The sequence below is a fragment of the Macrobrachium nipponense genome, chromosome 46 (assembly GCF_015104395.2).
Source record: "Macrobrachium nipponense isolate FS-2020 chromosome 46, ASM1510439v2, whole genome shotgun sequence".
Taxonomy (NCBI): Eukaryota; Metazoa; Arthropoda; class Malacostraca; order Decapoda; family Palaemonidae; genus Macrobrachium; species Macrobrachium nipponense.
Window position 1 is genome coordinate 2,859,600 of NC_061106.1, and position 22,338 is coordinate 2,881,937.

The 22,338-nt window shown below is 35.4% G+C and overlaps 1 protein-coding gene across 1 annotated transcript in view; it reads right to left on the reverse strand.

Moving 5' to 3' along the window:
- LOC135214728 (uncharacterized) overlaps positions 1 to 22,338 on the reverse strand; it is a 768,750-nt gene that overhangs the window by 58,001 nt on the left and 688,411 nt on the right. The window contains exons 6-7 of the mRNA XM_064249066.1: positions 10,952 to 11,092; positions 6,124 to 6,296 (exon numbers count right to left, since the gene is read on the reverse strand). Coding sequence (XP_064105136.1) covers positions 6,124 to 6,296; positions 10,952 to 11,092 — 314 coding nt within the window. The remainder of the gene's footprint in view (positions 1 to 6,123; positions 6,297 to 10,951; positions 11,093 to 22,338) is intronic.

Sequence of the window (22,338 nt, forward strand, 5' to 3'; positions counted from 1 at the left end):
AGCAATTATCTTATACATTGATCAGGACATTTTTTTTTATTATTTTGTTTCATTTCCAATCGTCACCTCTGGTGTGAAAAAAAAAACCCAATTACCTTATACATTGATCAGGATATTTTTGTTATTATTTGGTTTTACTTCCAATCGTCACCTCTGGTGTGAAAATAAAAACAATTATCTTATACATTGATCAGGATATTTTTGTTACTATTTTGTTTTACTTCCAATCGTCATCTCTGTTGTGAAAAAAAATTATCTCATACATCGATCAGGATATTTTTGTTATTATTTTGTTTTACTTCCAATTGTCACTTCTGGTGTGAAAAAAATTACCTTATACATTGATCAGGATATTTTTGTTATTATTTTGTTTTATTTCCAATCGTCACCTCTAGTGTGAAAAAAAACCAACATACATAACAACACAAAGAAGCCAGACCTAATAAGCCTAAGCTGCTGGTAGCAATCTACGTTGCATTTCGTACAAGAATGGTGAGATGTTCTATTCTTGGGAAGAATAGAACTATGGTCTGAAAAACCACTTTACTGAATCTAAAATTGTTAAATGGGGTCTTGCGATATTCTGACCTTTTCTGTCATTTTTACTAATATTTTTTTCTCGACACCAGTGGCTTATGTCAGACGAGGATGATTTTCATATACTACCATGGTTTCAGAATTAATTTTTTTTGCTCATTCAACGACATGATGGATAAAATGGAGGCAGAACTTACAGTTTCCAGTTTTATTATTATTATTATTATTATTATTATTATTATTATTATTATTATTATTATTATTATATTTCAAAATGCATCAAGAACAAACAAGTAAACACAAAAAACACAACGAAAATTCTATAAAGGCGTGAATAGTACCTACATTTTTTTACTCTGAGCTACTGTCCAGTAATCCAAAAAGATAAAAATAATAAGATACGAGTTATATACAAACTTTGCAAGGTAGGCAACGAGTAAATGAAATTGGCAGGAAAGATAAAATAAGATGGAGACAAACATGGAAGTATAGGACTGTAGATGAAGAGGCAAATAAAACAAAGTGACTAAAAGTTAGGGCACCATCTGATGAATTTCTATATGGCTATTTTCCATCGGAATACCTCGGTGGCGAACTTCCATTGGGTTAGCGTGAGCTGGTTGCTTTGTTAAGGGTCGAGGCGCTTAATCAATATGCTGTGATATCACACGAATAAATAAGACATTAATGATCACCTCCCTTCGAAGATGAGGCTAATTGCAGAAGAAGAAGAAGAAGAAGAAAAAGAAGTCAATTGTAATTCACTTCATTGCTAGGTAATTTATAGCTTATGTATCGCCCATTATACTGGAAGGAACTTACTTTGCCTTTGAAGCATGTCCTGGCAACTAAAGTGCACTTCTTTTATCATATAATGGCGGAATTCAACAGAAAAACAAACTGGAGGGAACAATAAAATGAGTAAAAAGGAAAAGTAAGGAACAGTTTTCTTAATGAGCTATTTTGCTGAAGAAGGAATATGAAGTGATTTTTAATCTAAATTAAAACGTGCTAAAATCTTTGGTCATATGGAGAATTGTTCCACCAACGAAAATTAAAATAAATGCGCTAATTCTAATACAAATAATTTTTATGTAATGTTTAACATGAACATCATTTAGTTTTCACATTTTCATTCTAATAAATAAATCAGAAATATCCTATCCTAAAATTCCTGTATCTTTAATTCAACGCGAAACACCTTTTTCTGATATTTTTAGGCTCTTCCATAGATTCTTCCTAACCCCCTAACAAGAACAAGAACGACAACGTAGTTTGTAGGCTTACTCCCTGAGTAAGCGAAAATGGGAAAAATAAGATGAATTCCACTCGGAGATCTGTAACAGAGTAGTTGCCAACTTTTATCTGTAGTGACGACTGGGCGGAGATCATTAATGTCACCTTATTTCCATCCCCAAATGACGTAAGTTCGAATCTTAGGGAATTAATTGTTCTCAGGTGAAGAGGGTCGATACTAATCCTTTGCGCTACCAAAGATTTGCAAGTCAGTTCTGTCAGGGAATTTCTCGCTGTCGGTAACCGAGACAGGCGGCATTTGTCCTCGATCGCTATCTATGCAGTTACTAATTAAACTATGGCACTCAACATGGTCTCGTCGTAAATTAGAATACTTGTAATTTGTCACTGTATATTTAAAAGATAAAAATAAAAACAGTTAGTATTGTCTCCAAGCACAAATTTCTGTACCCACTTGTAATGAATATTTCACCTAAAAAAATAACATTAATTCACATTAAAAAAATGAACACGTGTTCATTTTTTTTAAAGCTATGCATTAGGATCATAAATATTATTAATATCATTAATCCAGGTGTTGTGCATAAAATAGTTAAGATTTAAAGTACTGTGCATTTGTAACAGTCTGCGCCTGATAAACGTGCATCAATATCTTCCATTAATTGTGATTCGTCTTTACTTTTAAAGCTGACTTAACTATCTTAGTCAGACAATGCTCCAAATAATAAAGTAGAATTAAATGAATAAATAACGGTCAGACTAACAAGCTCAGTGGGCGGGAAAAACATGTAAACTTAGGCGAGTTTTCCTTGACACCAAACAAAACGTTTATGAATTAACTTTCCAGAGATACAGTTTTTAGACATTTATGACAGAGGCTGCGCAGCGTAAGAAGAGTAACACACAAATTTAGAAAAACACCAACGAAGTAGTTACGCTGAAGAGTAAAATAAAAACGCCTGGCTAGATTTTCCTTTAATTTCTCTTCGTAAAGCTACTTTTCACTTTATTAGACTGATTTTACTTTCGGTTTTAAGGTAGATACTCTTTTTTCATCTAGTAAGTTCCAAAAAGAAAATGAAAAATAAAAATGCCAAAATGGGGTGAATGAAATTCACCAAAATGAATGTATGTCTTTACCTAACCTAAAAACTAAAATATCGAAACGCAACCTCTCTTTATTTATCGAGCTACGATAAATGACCTTTCCAGTAATAAGCTGTTTACTCTTTTTATTTTTACGTGATGCTGCTCGCTAAAGCATAAAAAACAACAGTTGTGCACTTTCATGAATTGCACCATTGTTTGAATTATTCCTACAAGGATTTATCATTCATTTTTGGACATTATATATATATATATATATATATATATATATATATATATATATATATATATATATATATACACACACACACACACACACACCACACACATATATATATATATATATATATATATATATATATATATATATAATATATATATATATATTTGTGCTTGGACACAATAATTGTTTTTATTTTTATCTTTTAAATATACAGTGACAAATTACAAGTATTCGAATTTACGACGAGACCATGTTGAGTGCCAGTTTAATTAGTAACTGTACAGATAGCGATCGAGGACAAATGCCGCCTGTCTCGGTTACCGACAGCGAGAAATTCCCCGGACAGAGGTGACTTGCAAATCCTTGGTAGTGCAAAGGATTAGTATCGATCCTCTTCACCTGAGAACAATTAATTCCCTAAGATTCGAACTGACACCACTTGGGGATGGAAATAAGGTGACATTAATGATGTCCACCCAGTCTTCAGTAAGGATATAACAGTTGACAGCTACTCTGCTGCAGATCTTCGAGTGGAATTCATCTCATTTTTCGCCCAGTGCTCTCGTCAGTTGCATTTCTTTTCTTTGAATCACATTTCAAAGCCATTGTACAAATGCGCGTTGTTCTCCCAACTTCCAATGTCTATAGTGCCTAAATTAGCCCCATTATATATATATATATATATATCTTATATATTATATATATATATATATATATATATATTTATATACTATATATATAATATATATATATATATATATAGATATATATATATATATATTATATATATATATAGGGGCTAAATTTAGGCACTATAGACATTGGTATTTGGGAGAACAACGCGCATTTGTACAATGGCTTTTGTAATTATATATATATATATATATATATATTATATATATATATATATATACTATATATATATATATATTATATATATTATATATGTATGCTGGCTTGTTGACTGAAACACATAATTATAGTGTACGAAGAGGAAGCATGTCAAATTCATTACTTTCACGTAATAATAATAATACCAGTCATCAGGTTATTTACTGGGCAGAAGCTAAGGAAATCATATTTAATAAAGATCTGAAGGAAGCAAATTCAAAAGAATCTTTTATTTTCAAAAAGTGGATGATATTTAAACGAAGGGTAACGTGAAACAAGCAGGTTACTAGGTATTACCATAGCCTGGCAATCGTTAGCATTATTTGTCATACCGTGAATTCTTGAAACATTTTTTTAAGTACTTGGCACTTCACCTGAACCCTAATGAGGAGTATAAATACACGAAAGCGCTGGTTTCAAGTCAGTTCTTCCTCTCTTTCCTGCTGGATGCAGATATATGTAAATGTGTATATATATATACATTTATCATATATATATATAATATATATATATATATATATATATATATGTATGTATATATGTGTGTGTGTTGTTGTTGAAGGTGAAGCTGACTTTATGCCAGCACGTGCTGTTGCTCGTAGGGCAGCCCGTAAGTTATATATAATATATATATTAATATTATTATATAATATTATATATATATTATATATATATATATCTATATATTTATTTATTATTATATTTATTAAATTATATTTTATATATATTAAATTATAATTATATAATATATAATATACATACAAAGATGTGGATGCAGCCAAGTGTTACAAAAATGTTCCTTCGCTATTATGATGGAAATTGGATGATACTGACTCTAAGTGCAGTATGTCAAGACGATAAACTATTTGCACAAGAAATCTGTCCTTACCTCTCTTGGTGGCTGAGTGGATTAAGTCACGATTACTATTGTTCAAAACTAAATAGATGTAGATTCTAATCCTGTTCAGGATAGCAGCCTATACCATGTATTATTCCCTTAGAGTGTGAACATTTTCCTAAGGAATGGTGAATTCAGTACTAAAGTGTTACTAATCTTTTAATTTTTGAAATGGTAAAATCGTCAAATAAAATTCAAAGACAAAATTATATACCTGTCAAAACAAACTACTTCCAGGGATCAATCTTCGTGACAAAATATCACAGAAAAATATTTTTGGATCCAGAGGAATCTATTTCTGGTGGTTAGAAATTCATTTCTCGATATAATGTGGTTCGGATCCCACAGTAAGTTGTAGGTCCCGTTGCTAAGTTACCAATTGGTTCCTAACCACGTAAATACAAATCTAATACCTTTGGGCCAGCCCTAGGAAAGGTGTTAATTAGCTCAGTGGTCTGGTTAAACTAAGATATACTTAACTTTTATCACAGAAAAGTCTTGGTCTATGACTTGATCCAGCGCAGTATTTCTGGTACTTCAATGTCTGCCACTCTATTTTTCCCATGTCTAATTTCCATTATATGCAAATATAATATACTAGCTGGCGCCTGGCAGCAAGCAACTGTAGGCAGACATTGTTTGAACCGTAATATCATCGTTATTTTTCATTGTCAAAGAAAAGTAAGAACATATTTGAAATCCTCGCGAAAAGTCCTATCAGTTTGTTTTCCTTTTTTCTCTACAACTAATATTGAAGAAGTTTGCATGGCTGAATATCCAGCCGGATATTTGGATCAAAATGGTATTTGGTAAAACATCCCCTAATAGCATCGTTATTTTTCATCGAAAAGAAAAGTAAGAACATATTTGGAATCCTGGCGAAAAGTTCTATCAGAATGATGCTTTCATTTTTCTCTACGAATAATAATAAAGAAGTTAGCAAGGCCGGATACCCGGACGGATATCCGGATCAAATCGGCACACGGGTAACTACCATCCTCCATGCAATCTACATAGAAGGTCTAACTTTAGTTTAATTCGGTCCAGTAGGTTCGCCGTCTATAGCGAACATACAAACATAGACCGACCGTCAGCTTTATATATAAGATGTATGGTTGCAAAACAGTGGATTTTATGCACAAGAACAGTAGTAATAATGGAAATGATAAAAACGTTTTTGGATAACAAACACTGCACGGGAAACAGTTACCTTGGTGTCTAAGTGGTTGCCATCTTTGTAAGTGAACCACACTTTGGAATCGTTGGAGTAGGTCAGGGTGTAGGCTTTGACCCAGTGCTTCCGGCCCGTGTCACCTCGGCCCCGGGTGATAATCCCCGTCACTAGATGAGGCGGTCCCAGGTCCCACTGCAACCACTGGTGCTCTGGATCGGAAGAAATGATTGCTGTTATAGCCTTGTTCTTTTGATGCAGAAAATAGTGTGCATACATACATAGATATATACGTGACTGGTAAAAATGTTCTGTTACAGCAGAATTCCATCTATTAAAAGGAGACCATCATGTGATAGACTCCACATTAACAAGTATACTATACTTAATTTCATAGCGCAAGCTTCTAAAAGGTATCATGAATTCCGTTCTTTATTTTGGAATTAGAATGAAATGGAAAACTCCCACTGAGCTCCATAAGTTATTGTTCATTATAAGTGTACACACTACAACAGATACTCAAGCATCAACTGTATGTACGTATGCATATCTGATAAAAGGAGCCCATAAAAACGCCAAAATATAGAAAGTAAGTACTATATTTCAGAGACTGCTCTCTCTCTCATGACTTACCTAAAGAGAGAGACAGCAGTCTCTGAAATATAGTACTTACTTTCTATATTTTGGCGTTTTTATGGGCTCCTTTTATCAGATATACATACGTACATACAGTTGATGCATGAGTATCTGATGTGGCGTGTGCACAATAACTTATGGAGCTCAGTGGACAGTAAATTATAGTTTTCCATTTCATTCTAATTCCAAAATAAAGAAAGGAATTCATGATATCTTATAGAAGCTTGCACTATAAAATTAGGTACAGTATACTTGTTAATGTGGAGTCTATCTCATGATTCAGAATCAGACGTCTGAGTCTGAACAGACATTAGACTGAAGGAAAGGATTCCTGGTCCTAACCTCACTTCCATAGACGCACATGCAAAGATGTTCACCGAACATTTCGGTGTTTTTTTTTTTTTCCTAACTCAGCAATAGGATGAAGTAAAGTATCTACAAAGACAACGATGACGTTGGTTGACAACAATAAGGCTCTCCGGAAATCTCTTGGAAGTCGACAACAGCTGTACAGCACCTTATTTGTAAACCTCTCATTGACATGAACACTACGTGCTGTGGTTCGCTAAGTGCAGACGGACTCGAAGACATTCCGTTCCCTCAATTTATGAAGGCGATAAAATCGACAACGTTGCTTTATCTATTCTCCAGGAATAACATTTCTGGAACGCTGACATAATTATATTGCGTTGCGAGTTGGTACTCTTCTGGCCACATATAATTTCATTCTAATCTTGTCACAGTGATGTAACAGTTTGCAACTTGATCAGATAGAAATGATCCAACGCACTGACTGTTTGACTAAAACAAGATACTTTTTTCGCTGATTTTTCCTTGATGCCTCGGCTCCTTCTCCAAGGTCTTCTAGGTTCAAAGAGGGTACGCAAATTAATGGTCCTTTTGCACAAAATAAATAAACAAATAAATAAATATATACAATAAAATAAAATAAAATAAATAAAAATAAAAACCAATCAATCCCAATGCAATTGGGGGAACCACAATTAATTACAACGTCTCCAACGTCCAGCACTTCAGCTGGACAACGAGACCTCTTAGAAATGGTTTCTTTCATGACACAGAGTAGGGTTTTTTATTTTCCAAAAGGGCTCCTTCAACGGGATCTGCAGGAGCCTAATACCCGCGTGGGAGTTTCCAGTTATCATCTTCATATAATTCATTTTTTTATCTCTCTCCATCCTATTTTTGCTTTCATGTATGGAATGACGCACTATACAGAACTAACTTCAAACACAACTACAGAAAAACATGGCATGGCCATAAATGAAAGGTTTTTATGTAATGCTACTTTAAAAATGAATTTGTAATCTATTTCCAAAATAAAAATCTTAATTTCTGCAAGATATTGTCTTGATAATACGCGTATGTTTTTTCCAACTTTCCTATTTGGAGCGTTCTTTTGTCTAAGATATTCTGAGCATGATTTATTTATTGGCGATTTAAATCGTATTCAAGGATTAATTGACCGCTCATTTCAATCTCATAAAATATGTTAACTTGTCGGTTTACTTCAAATGAAAGGGTTTAAATGATAACGACGACTGAGGACATTTGACTGGAAATGAGAGTTTACCACAAGCGAGTATCCATCTTGAGCACAGCGAAATTTAATCGCTACTGGAACGGTGAATTTATTCAAAGTGGCTTCAGTATAAAGACTTCTTAGTAAGCCATTAGTGTGGACATTTATTTTTTTTCGTCTTATGTTTCTTATTCTATTCTGTTTTTCTGAAGCCTATGTAAAGCGTTAAAATAGTTTGATAACTGACATTTCATCAGGGTGGAAACAAACATATTCATTCTAATTTAAATCTTGAGGTGAATTTTTATACGAATGTGACAAAGATTACAGTTTACCATAAGACTTTTGATTTGTCGCTCTCCCGAAAGAATGTTGTCTGATTCCATTAAACAAAAATATCTGAGGTGAATAATGCACAAAAAAATAAAGATCAACTGTCCTAAGTTTATAAGGTTCATTTCAAGAAAAGCTATACACTAAAACTACGGTTTGAAGAGAATAAAGTTAACATTCATAGTATCGCACGTTCAATGGCGTTCAAATGACATTTTCAATATTAGCAAATGCTAATGTTAACAAACAACATCCGGACAAGAAACAAATCCACTGTCACATACCACCCGCAAGACTTCCTGATATGCCAGCAGGCATAATGGCACCAGCAAGTACATGGTACAATTATCGATGAAATATAGAATTCGGATCTCAGCCTTGCGCAGGGTCCTGTTCTACATTGGCGGAATTCTGTATTTGGGATGACCTCTGGAAATCTGTGCCTCTCTATAGCAGCCATGGTCCTTGTGCTAATCGTTCAGCGGGCTGACAAATGATGTACTGAAGCATATCGACGAGTTCTGGTTGAACGACTATTTAACGGAAGAAGTTCGGTCAGTAAGAATCGATTCAGTTTTGTCATCCCCAAGGAGCGGAGTCTAGGGTTCAATCGTAGGGCCTTTGCTGTTTTTAATTATATTAATGATATGGCAAAAGTACTGAGCAAATACTATTTAATTCAGTATGTAGATGATTCTCAGATAATAATAAGTGGAAATATCAATGAATTTGAAGACTTAATGAGAAGAAAACCCACTGTATATTTACAGGATCACGTCAGTTAATATCTAGAATACCTACAAATGTAACAATACACTGTGGTGAGACACCTGTCAGGTCATCACGAATGGTAATTAACCTTGGCGTCCTTATGGATCATTATGTTATTTGATCACCACATCAGCCACATAATAAAAAAAAGTGAATGGTGTTTTATTCTTTCTCAACCGCATAAAAGATAGGTTTAATAAGACATCTGTCTCATAAATAATAGAGTCGTTGGCCTTGAGCATAATCAACTACTACAGAACAATATGGGGAATGAAAACTAAAGAACAAATAAACCGGGTTCAGAAAAAATCGAAATGTCGCGGCTAAAACAGCTTATGACGGGGCCAGAAAATATGAGCATGTTACACCAATTTTGAAAGAGTTAGAGTGAATGGGTATTGAAATAAAATAACTTTTAAAATTTGCTTATTTACTTATAAAATTTGCAATCACTTAATTCCCGACTGGCTTTCGGAATTCCCTACTGTGGGCAATGCCCAAGCAAGACCTACTCTTCAGTCGAACGACCTTTTTTATAAGATGAACATCTACTGACACGAGAACTGAAGCAATATCGATTAAGGGGCCAAGGGTCTAGAACAACATCCCAACTAATATTAAGACTGCTCCTTTAATCAGGGGTTTCAGAAATAAATTAAAACCACATTTTCTTGAAAATAAATGACAGTATTGGCTTGCTTTCCTCTTGAGTTTTTAGAGCCTTGGTCGAAAGTTGTTGTTTGCAGTTTTACTATGTTGTACTTTTATTGAAAGTGTGATTTTATGCTGAAAGCGTGTTTGGATTTTAAATTAGCCTTAATTTTATGATCTCAGTTACTGGAGGCGAAGCTAATTTGGGGTTTGGTCGATAATTTAAGTTCTGTGCGATAAGTTTTAACATTTTATGTAAGTGCTTTTAACAGTTATCCCATTCTTATTTTCATTTTCATACTTAGGTCATTCAGTGCTGTAAATATGTGTTACACAATTATAGGTTTCGTTACCTTATTACTTTAAAGAGGCAATACTTAAGTATTCAGAATATTTAGATTTTAAGTTCTAATTTCTTAAGGTAAACAATGATTCCTCAAGTAAAGATCATTAGCATTAAAAAAAATGAATTCCACTTGACACTGAGCGTCTTCTTGAGGACTGCTCCGGATTTTGTAAGTTTTCGGTTGCTGTCTCTGCAGAACTTCTCAGTTAGCACAAAATGCTCAGTATATGATGCAATTCAATCATCATCCTGGCACTGAAAACTTTAGGCGAATTGTATTTGAAAGAGCGAATTATATTCCAATGGTTGACAGGGACACTACCTCGACCCTAAATTCATGTTTTCCTTTCCTTGACAAGGCTTATCGTTTCAATAGAAAAAATGAAAATCACTCTATTTTTCTACTGAAAACACAACCGGAATAAATAAAATATATACACTATTAAACGAAAGCTATACAAGTTAAGGTATCTATCACCCTCGACAACTGTTTAAGTAAATAAGCAATCGTTGTCCTACAATATAATTCCCCCGTCTAAGTGAAACACAAGAACCCGTTATATTTTGGGAACTGGAGCATTACTCACCATCTTTCCTTCGGGCACACCACGCCCTGTGCGAGTGCAGGGAGGAATCTGTAGGCTGGCAGGATTTCCTACGAGTCCAAGGCACGGAGGAGCTGGCAGAAAGCTGAACGTGCGACCCTTCGCTGATAATGGCTTTGCACTCTGCAAAATAGAGAATAAAATGACTGCTTACAGGTATGAATAAATGCATACATATTCACATATATCTATTTATCTAACTAACACACACACATATAGTATATCAAAACAGGTGTTGACTTAAGGAAACAGGCCAATATCTACATTCTTCTTCATCTCGACGTTCCGTAATAAAACATTGATTACATCTTCTGGGAATCAAACAATTAATTAAATATGATAAAATTATAAAATAATTTTATTTACTAAAAATTATAAAACAGTAAAAAGACTAAAATTGACTAAAAATATACAATTACAGAAAGAATATTTAAAAGCTAATAACGCCGACCAGCATTAAGTGAAAGAAAGAGTGAATGACAAGAGACAACATAAAAGGAGACACGTTAGGTTTGGGTATTCAACTGGGGAACCCGCTGCTTAATAAGCAACAACTTTAAAATGGATAGTTCTTGGGGCTTTTGTGTTTGCCCTATGATGCAAAAATCATCTCTTTCGATTTGTGTTTAGCAGATTTTTGCATGGGTCTTGATATTCGAATGTTCAGGGTTGGAGAGCCTACTTCCTGTGCGGAAACTTATTCCACGATGAGAATCGATTCTGACAATCAGTAACCTCTTCGTAGATCCCACATAAGTCCTAGAGTTACACTTTGGGCAAGTATATTTATACACTACATTTGAGGTCAAGAAGGGACTCAACCGATCTTTATATTTATAGAAAGACCCAATGGTTAAAGTATTTTTCGATATTAGTTTAATACTGACTGCACCATAATGATTTTGCATAATCTGGGTAAACCTTTTCCTGAAGGAGTCATCATGTATAAATGGAAATTTTGCATAAATGTCCAACTTTGGTACCGTGATAAATGTTTTAGTATTGTTATAAAACTGATTATTAAGAAAACTACGAAGCTTTTTATAAAACAGTTTTTGAGGGAAGCAATTATTTTTTAAATATTCCAAAAGGTAATTTATTTCCGGATTGAAAGAACACCAGTTTGATGTAATAAAAATGCCCTATGTAGAAGAGTTGACAGTGAACTGAGCTTAAAGTTATAAAAACACGAGCTGTAATAATTAGATCCTAAACCTGTAAAAGTTTTCTTTCTAAAAACAGGGGTGTTAAAAGAACCATTCTCTATTGTTACGAGTACATCTAAAAAAGCTGGTTGAGTATTTTCCTCTCTTTCCACCGTGAATTTAATATTGTTATGTTGGGAATTAACAAGCCTATGCCTACACCGTCTGAATGTTAAAAAAGTTTACCATAAAACACAAATTCTAAAAGTTTTAAAATGAGAGCGGTTAAAATTGCTAAAAATAGAATCAGGTTCAGGAAATAACTTATCCAATATGATGTCAATAGTTTCCTCCACGGGGACATTCTATTTTTAGCAATCGCTTTTCCCTCTAATTGCAACAACAGTCTTCCAGGTTTGTCATCCATTCAGGCTTCCTTTAGCCTTCCGCTGAGAAGTCCTAAACAATTCATACAAATAAAACCATACTTCCAATTTGTATGTCTCTCCCTTGAGAGTTTATTTTCTGCAACCTTCATGAACTCCCCAGTAGGTTAAATTGCCTCATTTCAATCTGTAGTACATAGTATATATCGACCTCGAGGAGGCTGAATGAGAGGTCATAGTCTACCTGGAACCTCCATTCGGTTGACTTCCACTGACTTTGACTCTCGCTGTTCGGTATATTTGATTTTTAAATACCAAACTTTATTACATATTTCTGTATTCTGCAAAGCGTTTTCAGAATAAATGAATAACTCTAGAATATTTCTCTACAATGGTGACAACGACAAAACAGGATATTTATGATGAGGTTTACGTCGATCAATATCCACAAGCATTGTTTTTAAAGCAAACACAACTAGGAGTGTCTTTACAGCGCATGCATAATGAAGTTGGATGTTGTGTCACAAAATTGCCTGTTGCAATTGGATTTATTTCTAAAACAAATTATGCATCAGCGTAAGTGACGTGAAGCTGCATAAAAACATTAAAATGTGCATATCATTTAGATTTGTAGCGAACCGCCAAATCACAAACTGGATTTCATTGACCTAAATACAGAACATTGGACCACTAACAATTATCCAGTTTCTGTGGAAAAAGATTTGCCTATAAAACAATTATGATATAATTTCATGTCAATAACACTTAAACAGTAACTAAAATGACGTTGGTACAAAGAAATAGACTGATTTTGTACATTTATGAAAGTTCTTCGTTAACTGTACTTATGTCTTCAGTGAGTCAAGAAAGTTTTCAAGCTCACTGTTATCGCCAGGATCTGAGGTGTAACTGTCAGCCACGAAATTCAAGTCGAGTAGCGTGAGCCCAAAAGGCGAAGATTGTCTGTCTGTCTAGCATACCGCTATCATGTGCGCGCTCTCAGCAGCTTTTCTTTACATAAAACATGCTCTCCAGAGCTGCTCTCAATACAGGCCAAAATTGTCTTACTGAACATCAACATTATAAATATTCTAAGGAAATGACGATATATTTTTTCAAGGTCATAGATTTCATACATTTTAACAATTGAACCAGCGAAAGAAATTGTGCGGAATATGTCATTATGATTTTGATCTAGCGCCAAAAAAAAGTGACTAACAGCTTGAGCTGATAGGAAACAACTCAACAGCTTTGTAACAAATAGCTTTACTGCGAGGTACGCAGCTGTCAATTTGGGAGCTTTTTTCTATCCGTAATTCAAGCTCCAATAACGTAAATTGAAAAAAACCTGGCGCTCATGTGCTGCCAGAAAGGCAGTTCATTTTTTATTAAAATTCGTTATGCATCTCTGCCCTGAAAAATATAAGGAGATTGAACAAGTATTTTCACGGTTGTTTGTCAAGGCCAAAAGAGTAACTGGAATGAAAGGTGGAAGAGTTGACCAAACCTCGAGCAGTTTCACGATAGGTGTACTACAGACCAACAGCAGATGCCAGTGCTCAACATCTGAAAAGCATTATAAAATCAATTACTAGACGCATTATCCTACTCTTAACATGATAATAACTGACACTGAACATCGGTTTGGTGAACGTCAACGGGAAGCTTTTGGGATTGCTTGGTTAATTCCCAGTAACTTACGCTCAACATCGGTCAGAATGAAGACCGGTGGAAATAGTAGTTCTAGGTTATCAACCGCGAGTTTAACTGTGGAGAGAGACAAGGAAGAGAGATATCGCTGAAGGTAATTATTTAACGGCCAAAAACTCGTTCAACACTCCTCAACGAGTATTGTAACTAGATTTTTCCAAATATTCATTTGCTCCTTCAGCATCTAGCCACATTGTTCATAACCACTGCAGAGGCTGATCGCATATTTTAAAAAACTTGAACGAACTAGACTGCAAAATGATCAACAGTGGAGGATAGTCGCTGGGAGGCACCTTTCCTCAAGGGCGAAGGATAGACACCTGCAGTAGCAGATGCTATGGATAAAGTCGCTGTCTTCAGCTCGCGGACCCAAATTCAGATTATAATATCTCTTGTTTAATTATTCCTTCCTATCATGCAGTCATAAAGGATATTCCACATTTAGAATATGTTGCATTTCATATTGACGATATCACCACAATTTACAACAATGTTAAATTTAGCTTAAAACCGTTTCTAAGGGACCATAAACCCACAAAAGACTAATTTTCTTACTTTTTGTCAAAATTTGATAAGATGATGCTGAGAATTTATCTGTAATTAGCATTTGTTGTAAAAGTTTATTAAAAGTATTCTATAAAATTTCAATTTAAAACAAATAAAAAACTCAAAGAAAATAAGATATTTATACCAATTTTTTAACTACTAGGGGAAATTTATTCTTAAAGAAAAGACATTTTTAATGGTTCCTGAGTGAAGTAAACTTAACAGAGATTAATGATTCGGCATAATTCCTTCTCTAAACTATAAATCATAGCTCCAAGTACTACATAAGTATGCGTAATAGAAAAATACAAGAAAAAAATTAAACTTGTACAAAATTATTAGAAAACTATGTAAAGCACACAGATCTGAAAACATGCCAAAAAACAAATACTGGCCATATGAAAATAATAAGCAAAAAGAATTACATCTCTAAAGCAAAAATATATGTATCCTTAGGCTTTTGAAACAGAAAATCCTTATTTTTGAGATAATTCAACTTGAAGACGACAAAGCTTTTTCGATGGTTTTTCTGAACGATTTAATTATTTTTGTTCATTTTTAAAGTTTACTGGCATTGATCCTTCTCCTGCTTCATAATCTGCATCTTTCACAGCCTTCCTTTTGTTTCTGTTTTTTTCTTGAAATGACAAGTCTATATTTTCATCTAACTTGGTTGGGTATTCTGATGAAAGATGAGCGGGCGGGAAGCCAAGACAGGTATCTAAGTTTGTTTGTTTGTATGGTGTTTTTTGTTGCTGTGAACCATTGGTTATTCAACAACGAGACCAACGGCTTTACGTGACATCCGAACCACGGCGAGAGTGAACTTGTATCACCAGAAATACACATCGCTCACACCTCAATGGAATGTCCGGGAATCGAACTCGCGGCCACCGAGGTGGCAGGCCAAGACCATACGAATCACGCTACTGAAGCGCTACAGGTATTTAAGTGACGGGCCTTATAGCATACATTATAATTAGCAACTGCTTGTGCAGCAGGAAAGACTAGCACCTGTTAGGTAATATTTTTATATTTTGGACAAAATCTCCACAGTCTTGAGTGGAGAGACTCATTTCTGGTCTGCGTCTGGCGATAACGTATGGCCCCTCTTGTGCAGGACCCATCAAATGAAACATCCATATGCAATAGGTCACTTCTAGGTTCAGTGCCATAATTATTAATATAATAGTTGTAAAGCTCTTTGGTATTCCTAAGTAAATTTCTCACTTTGGCTACAGCCAAATCAGTAATGTGATGAGCATATCTACCGTAAGTTTTATCACCAATTTTCCCTAAACTTAAGCACCCTATCAGCTTTGAAAACCCACTGTAGCCAAACCCCAACAACATTGTTATATACACAGCCAAAGAGGTTAATGGTAAAAACCCTGATTTACACATATCATGTATAATAATTTCACACCTGCACATAACAAAAATGGAACAGTCAAAACAATTTATGTAATATTTTCACATCAATATCAGAATTTTTACTGCAATAGGGACAGGCCATTTCCTAAACGCACCTTCGGTATAATCACATTTTATAATATAAAACTTACCACTGATTGAGTCAAGAGGCTTTCTACTGATTTACGTACTAAAGAAGAAAGGTTGATGGATGGACTTTCACTAAGGATTTTCTTTTGGCACAGGATATTGGTACGGCAGCCGTAACCCTGATTGCGATAGATATTGGTACGGCAGTGAATTGCGCATGCGTCAATTTCAGACTTCCGGCCTTGCAAATAACCAGGAGTCCCATAGTGTAGTAGGGGTAAGTCAGATTCTGTTAGTGGTGTCGTATTGCGCTATTGACTTGCTATAGGTACGGCAGTTTGCTACTCATGCAGCAGTTGCCGTACACTCTTGCTAAGAGATATAGGTACGGCACTAGAGGATCAGCGGCAGTAGTAATAGTAGCCGAACTGAATTGTTTCACTGAACATGTTCAATTCAAAATGTCAAAGTGAAGCACCATACTGTCATCATCAAAGCACCGAAACATTTTAATAGTAAATGAAAATATAAAAAATCACAATAATATTTAAACGTACTTAGATTTTGACTATAAAATGAAAAATAAAACTAAACTAATCTATCTGTGTACTTCACATTTTCTTTGAATCTCCTCTGAACCGTGTTATAATACTTCAGTTTTCGCCAAAAAACAGATGTTTTCAGGTTTCAGCGAGCTGAAAAATGCAATGGACGTCTACGAAGAGTCAAACTTCCAGAAATTGTATAGTATCGGTAGGTCACGAACGATCGAATCGGCCCTGAAGAGAGCTCCGAAGAGGAGATTCAAAGAAGACTCGAAGTACACAGAAATCGCGCTCTGCTGTATTCATGGTAGTAAGGAAAACTACCAAGTCGATCCTGTAGTAAACGGCCTAATCAATCATAAGTAATTATTCAAATCAGGTCTATGTTAACAGTATGTTTCACATATTGGACGCACTAAGCTTCAAATCTTCTTTGAATCTCTTCTTCGGAGCTCTTTTCAGGGCCGATTCGATCGTTCGTGACCTAAGGATATAAAATTTCTGAAAGTTTGACTCTTCGTAGACGTCTATTGCCTTTATCAGCTTGTTGGAACTAGAAAATATCTGCTTTTCAGCGAAAACTGATGTATTATTACACGGTTCGCGTTGCTAGGTCGTTATTTTCTTGCTGTCACTGATATGCCATTATGCCTGCAGCCTGAGGCGGCCGCGTTAAACAAGGGTTCGCGCATGCGCAATTCACTGCCGTAGCAATATCCAGTTCGTTTTCCTCTTTTCAGTTTCACTTGCTTCAATGCTTCATCCCTAAATGTGCTACTTTTCTGTTACGTGTCACTTGTTTCGTTGGTATAGGCATCTTAGAATAATTGTAGAATGAATCTAATTACGTAAAATTAACTGGAAAATACGAAGGAATATAACAAACCCCTTGAATTCAGTCACTCATGGTACGTCAAACCAAACGTTAACAAACCCGCATGGAAACAGAGTTATATGAAACGACGTGAGAGACGACAAAGTAGTAGCTTGGCAACTATACTCTGTTTTTTTTCATCTGTCCAATAATGTCCATCCGCCTGTCGAACGTTCTTATTGGAAGCACTGGAACCGTTACATCCCTGCAGTCAACGGAGACACCTTTGAACAAAATATTGTTCCAAATCATTTCGTATCATTATAAGAATGGAGAGTTAACATATGTATTAGTAACTGGCCTTTTGTCATCCTTTCAACCTTGATTGGAAAATCAAAACAATTATTAGCTTAAATATATATAAATCTTTCATATCGGTAAATGAACTCCCCCTGACACGACCGAATGGGAATCATAAAATGCAGGTTTGTAAAAGACATCAACAACACGAGCTAATTAACCATCTCACTGGGGCTAAACTACAAGACGACAACCAAAAGTAGAACTTTGGGCGGAAGTCACGCATTGGTCCCTCCTGATTCTTGGCTCTACATCACCGCGATATCAAGGTTCTCAGTTAATTAGGTCCCGAGATCTGCACCAGGAAGTCATATTGCGATTCCATTTTGGCTTGGAGTACCAAAATTACGACATGAGGTCACAAGACCAGCTCAACAGTGGTTTTATTAATTTGGCATCAGTAAAAAACTGTATTGCGCCTGGTTTCGGTACCTAATTCCACGAAATGGCAAAGTTCGAAATTTTGGGGTATTTTCGAAACTACCTTAGCAAGATGAAACCTGATATGCACGCTCACTAAAGTTCATAAAAAAAAATAATTACATCTGCCAAATTTCAAGGCGATCCACACAGCAGTTCATGAGATGTTTAAAGGTTTCGGAAGGTGACCCTGGTGTCTGTCATGGCACAGGACCAATCAGAATTCTGCATCCATCCGAGTAATGAGTAAGTCTTTAATTAATATATAAAGCAATTTGAACTGTCGACATTAAATTCATTATAGCAGCCAGGTGGCTCCAACTACGAGTGGTATAAGTAAATCCATTATAAGTCATCTAGTCTTCTGCCGCCGTAAACAAATACCATGTAGTCTGTTGTCAGTAATTTTTCGAAAATTCAGGAAAAAACTGATTTTGCGATAATAATAATAATAATAATAATAATAATAATAATAATAATAATAATAATAATAATAATAAGTTTTATTGAAGGAGATTGCTGCTTCAGCTGCACACCTGATTTGAATATATATATAGTACAAATTTCGTAAAATTCATCGGAGATGTTTCTGGAAGGTGCTAATATTCTTTTTAATAATGACCACTTTTGACTTTATACTGGTACTCGGTTCGTCTAAAAACGGTGTTTACTGCTTTTCTGAGAATAACTTATCCCTTACGTACTTTAATATTGTTTTATAATTAAGGGCGGAAAACAGATTTTACGATTCTTGTTTCTTGTCTGCAATAAACTCAAATATTTATCTTCGAGTGGTAAATCGATAAAAAAGTTTTTGTAAAATACTCATGATATGCGTGAACAAAGAAAAATAGTTAATTTGTCAGACATTACTTTAAGCAATATCATATCTTTTATGGTCATTTCTTAGTATTTGAACCTTGTTTTATGATTTAGTATACATACTGCGTGCATCTAATTCGCACATTATCGCTAAAGAACTGAAGGATATCAATACTCCCTTTTCCCTCCTGATAAGACATACCATCCAAATTTATTTAATTTAGGCCAGATTCCAGTCACGTTCTGAAAGAAAAATAAATAAGAAAATAGGACGATAAAATATTGTTGGGTTCGCTAAAATTAAGCTGGCTTATACCAACTAAGGTGCTTGCTGAAGGTGTCAGTTGGATTAGGATACTTGATTTGGACCTACGATAGATCAGATAACGTCCGACTGCCTAAGCCGTCCTGGGGCCACCACCTTCCCGGAACCTTTGTACTTTGACTTAGTCTTGTTGTCATCTGCCTCGTTTCAAATCAGGAACAAAATCTGTACAAAGTTTTCTGAAAGGAATTATCAGCACCTTCCAGAAACAACTCGGATTTCGGTGAAGTAAATATATATATACTGTAGGTATATGTATGGATATATATGTATAGATATATATATATATATATATATATATCTATATATATATATATATATTATATATATACACACACATATAATATATATATATATATATATATATATATATATATATATATATATATAAACCAAAACGATAATCAATCTACATTTGCTATGTTCTGCGAAATATAATTATTTTAGAGCACTGTATACGCACACATATATACATATATATTTATCTATCTATATATTACGTATTTATTCATTTATTATATGATGTTACTTTTCCCTCAAAAACTACTTATTTAATAGTCTCTCTCTCCTCTCTCTCTCTCTCTCTCTCTCTCTCTCTCTCTCTCTCTCCAACTGTCGCGTTCCCGAGACGTGCTGACAGTATCGACCTACCATCTGTAAATCTTTTGGCTTAGAAAACTTTAGTCTAAGTACTTTAGGTCGTTAAGTGGTCGGGCGAGGATTCTTTTTAGAAAAAAATAAAAGAAAGGTATTATGTACATAGCAGTCGCAAACCTTATGGAGAATACTTATCGATTTAAGAATATTCACTTTCTCAACTTATTTGCTAGTTGCTTTTCAAAGTTATATGATTACTTATCTAAGCTAATTTCATATTATATATTCATAGGTGATCTGCTCTATGTAAAATGTCAGGTAAGAAGGAAAAAGCAATTTGGTTGTGTTGTGCAAGCATTCATTGGTTAACTAAAGTTCATTCAAAAAAAGTTGGTAAGAGAATGCTAGCCTTGTTGTCGGAGGGCAGTTTGATTTTGTTGATACTTCATAACCGAAGGACCAAAGTCCTTTCTTTTTAGGTACTCTCTCTCTCTCTCTCTCTCTCTCTCTCTCTCTCCTCGTTGTCTCATCGCCCTCCTCCCTCTCTCCTCCTCTCAGTCCTCTCTCATCTCTGCTCTCTCATCCTCCATCTCGCTCTCTCTCTCTCTCCCTCTCTCTCTCTCTTCTCTCTCCGCTTTTCGTTGATCCACAGACAATTAGAAAATTCATCTTTTGAAATCTTTCTAGATTGGAGATTTGATTCACATTTTTACCCGAGTAAGGAACTTGTGAGCCTTTGATTTATAGTCCTAGATATAGCGAGCTGGGAGGGTCTCCTCCTGCGTGGAAGTGGAATAGGAGAGGGGACGTGAAATCACTGTGCAATTTTTTTCTTTCGCGTATACACGCAGATTCCACCTGTGCCTTAAAGAGGAAGACCTATCGGAATTAATGCGGAAAAAACCAGGTCGGCACGACTGTCAAAGAGAGAGAGAGAGAGAGAGAGAGAGAGAGAGAGAGAGAGAGAGAGAGAGAGAGAGAGAGATAAATATAAATATGGTCGTCATGGGAATAAGGCAGATGTGGCTGGCCTGTTGGAGAAGCGACTTATTTTTGGAGGAATTAGGCGCTTGGCCACCCAACTACAGATATATTTCTGGCCAATGAAATGCACATTTCTTCTACTGTTCCCGTTACTCCTTACCAGAAGGGCTGCAAGGGAAAGGAATAACTAACCAGCATCACCTGGTCATTATTATTCACGTCTCTCTTTGAACATTCAGGTTTCTTGTCAGTCTTCATAAACCGGATGGTGCCTTCACAGATATTCAAAACCCGCTGGAGGAGCAGACAGACGTAAGGCCTGTCAGAATGAAGTACTTATTACCGAGGCAAGCGCAGTCATGGCTAATGGAGACGCCTGGAAAAGTAATTGTTGGTGTCACATTGTCTTCATGAATACTTTCGTAAGGTATTTCTAGCAATGCATTCATTTCAATACCGCCCTCAACTATTGTTACATGTGTTTGAAAAAAAAGAAAAAGAAAAAAAAAGCTCATCCTTTAAGAATCATAAAGAAGTCTCTATTTGCCGATTCGCTAAATATGGAAAACACGTTTGACATCGCTGCTTCACCCTAATTACTGCCTTTTTTGACCAAGTACGCTCGACGGACTATAGCATTTTCATGGTATAGAGAGAGACCAACAAGGGCAGGACTGGTCGAAATAAGCCGGTTCTGCAAGAAAAGCACCAATTACCCTCTGGCCATTTGACGAAGTCGCCACTTGAAAATGAGGCGCCCAGAACGACTGCTCCTGTCTTGATGTCTTCCCCGCATTATTTGTGGTATTTGGGAGCCTGACACATGTACAATTGGACATGACATTTTTACCTCTTCTCTTGCTCATTAAAGTGATGTCCTATTAGACGTTCCCCTTTAAAGGGATTGGGTGTTGGTTTAATCGGTCTGATGCTTCTTGCACCTTTGCATTCTGCAGTGTCTTTTTCCTTTATGCTGGTCGACATATTGCTTCCTTTGTTATTGTCCTCGCTCTTATGGATTACGATAACTGTCTGCGCTCATGTTCTTATTTAGTGCAGCAGATAAGTAGAAAAATACCCCAGTTTGTGACACAAGCATGAAATTTGACACAAGTGCTCATTTTGACCCCCTCTTGAAAGAATCTGGTGCCCACGCAAAATTTCAATATGCCCGCTAGTCGTTTCGGTTTTTCACACTGAGTAAATCACTGT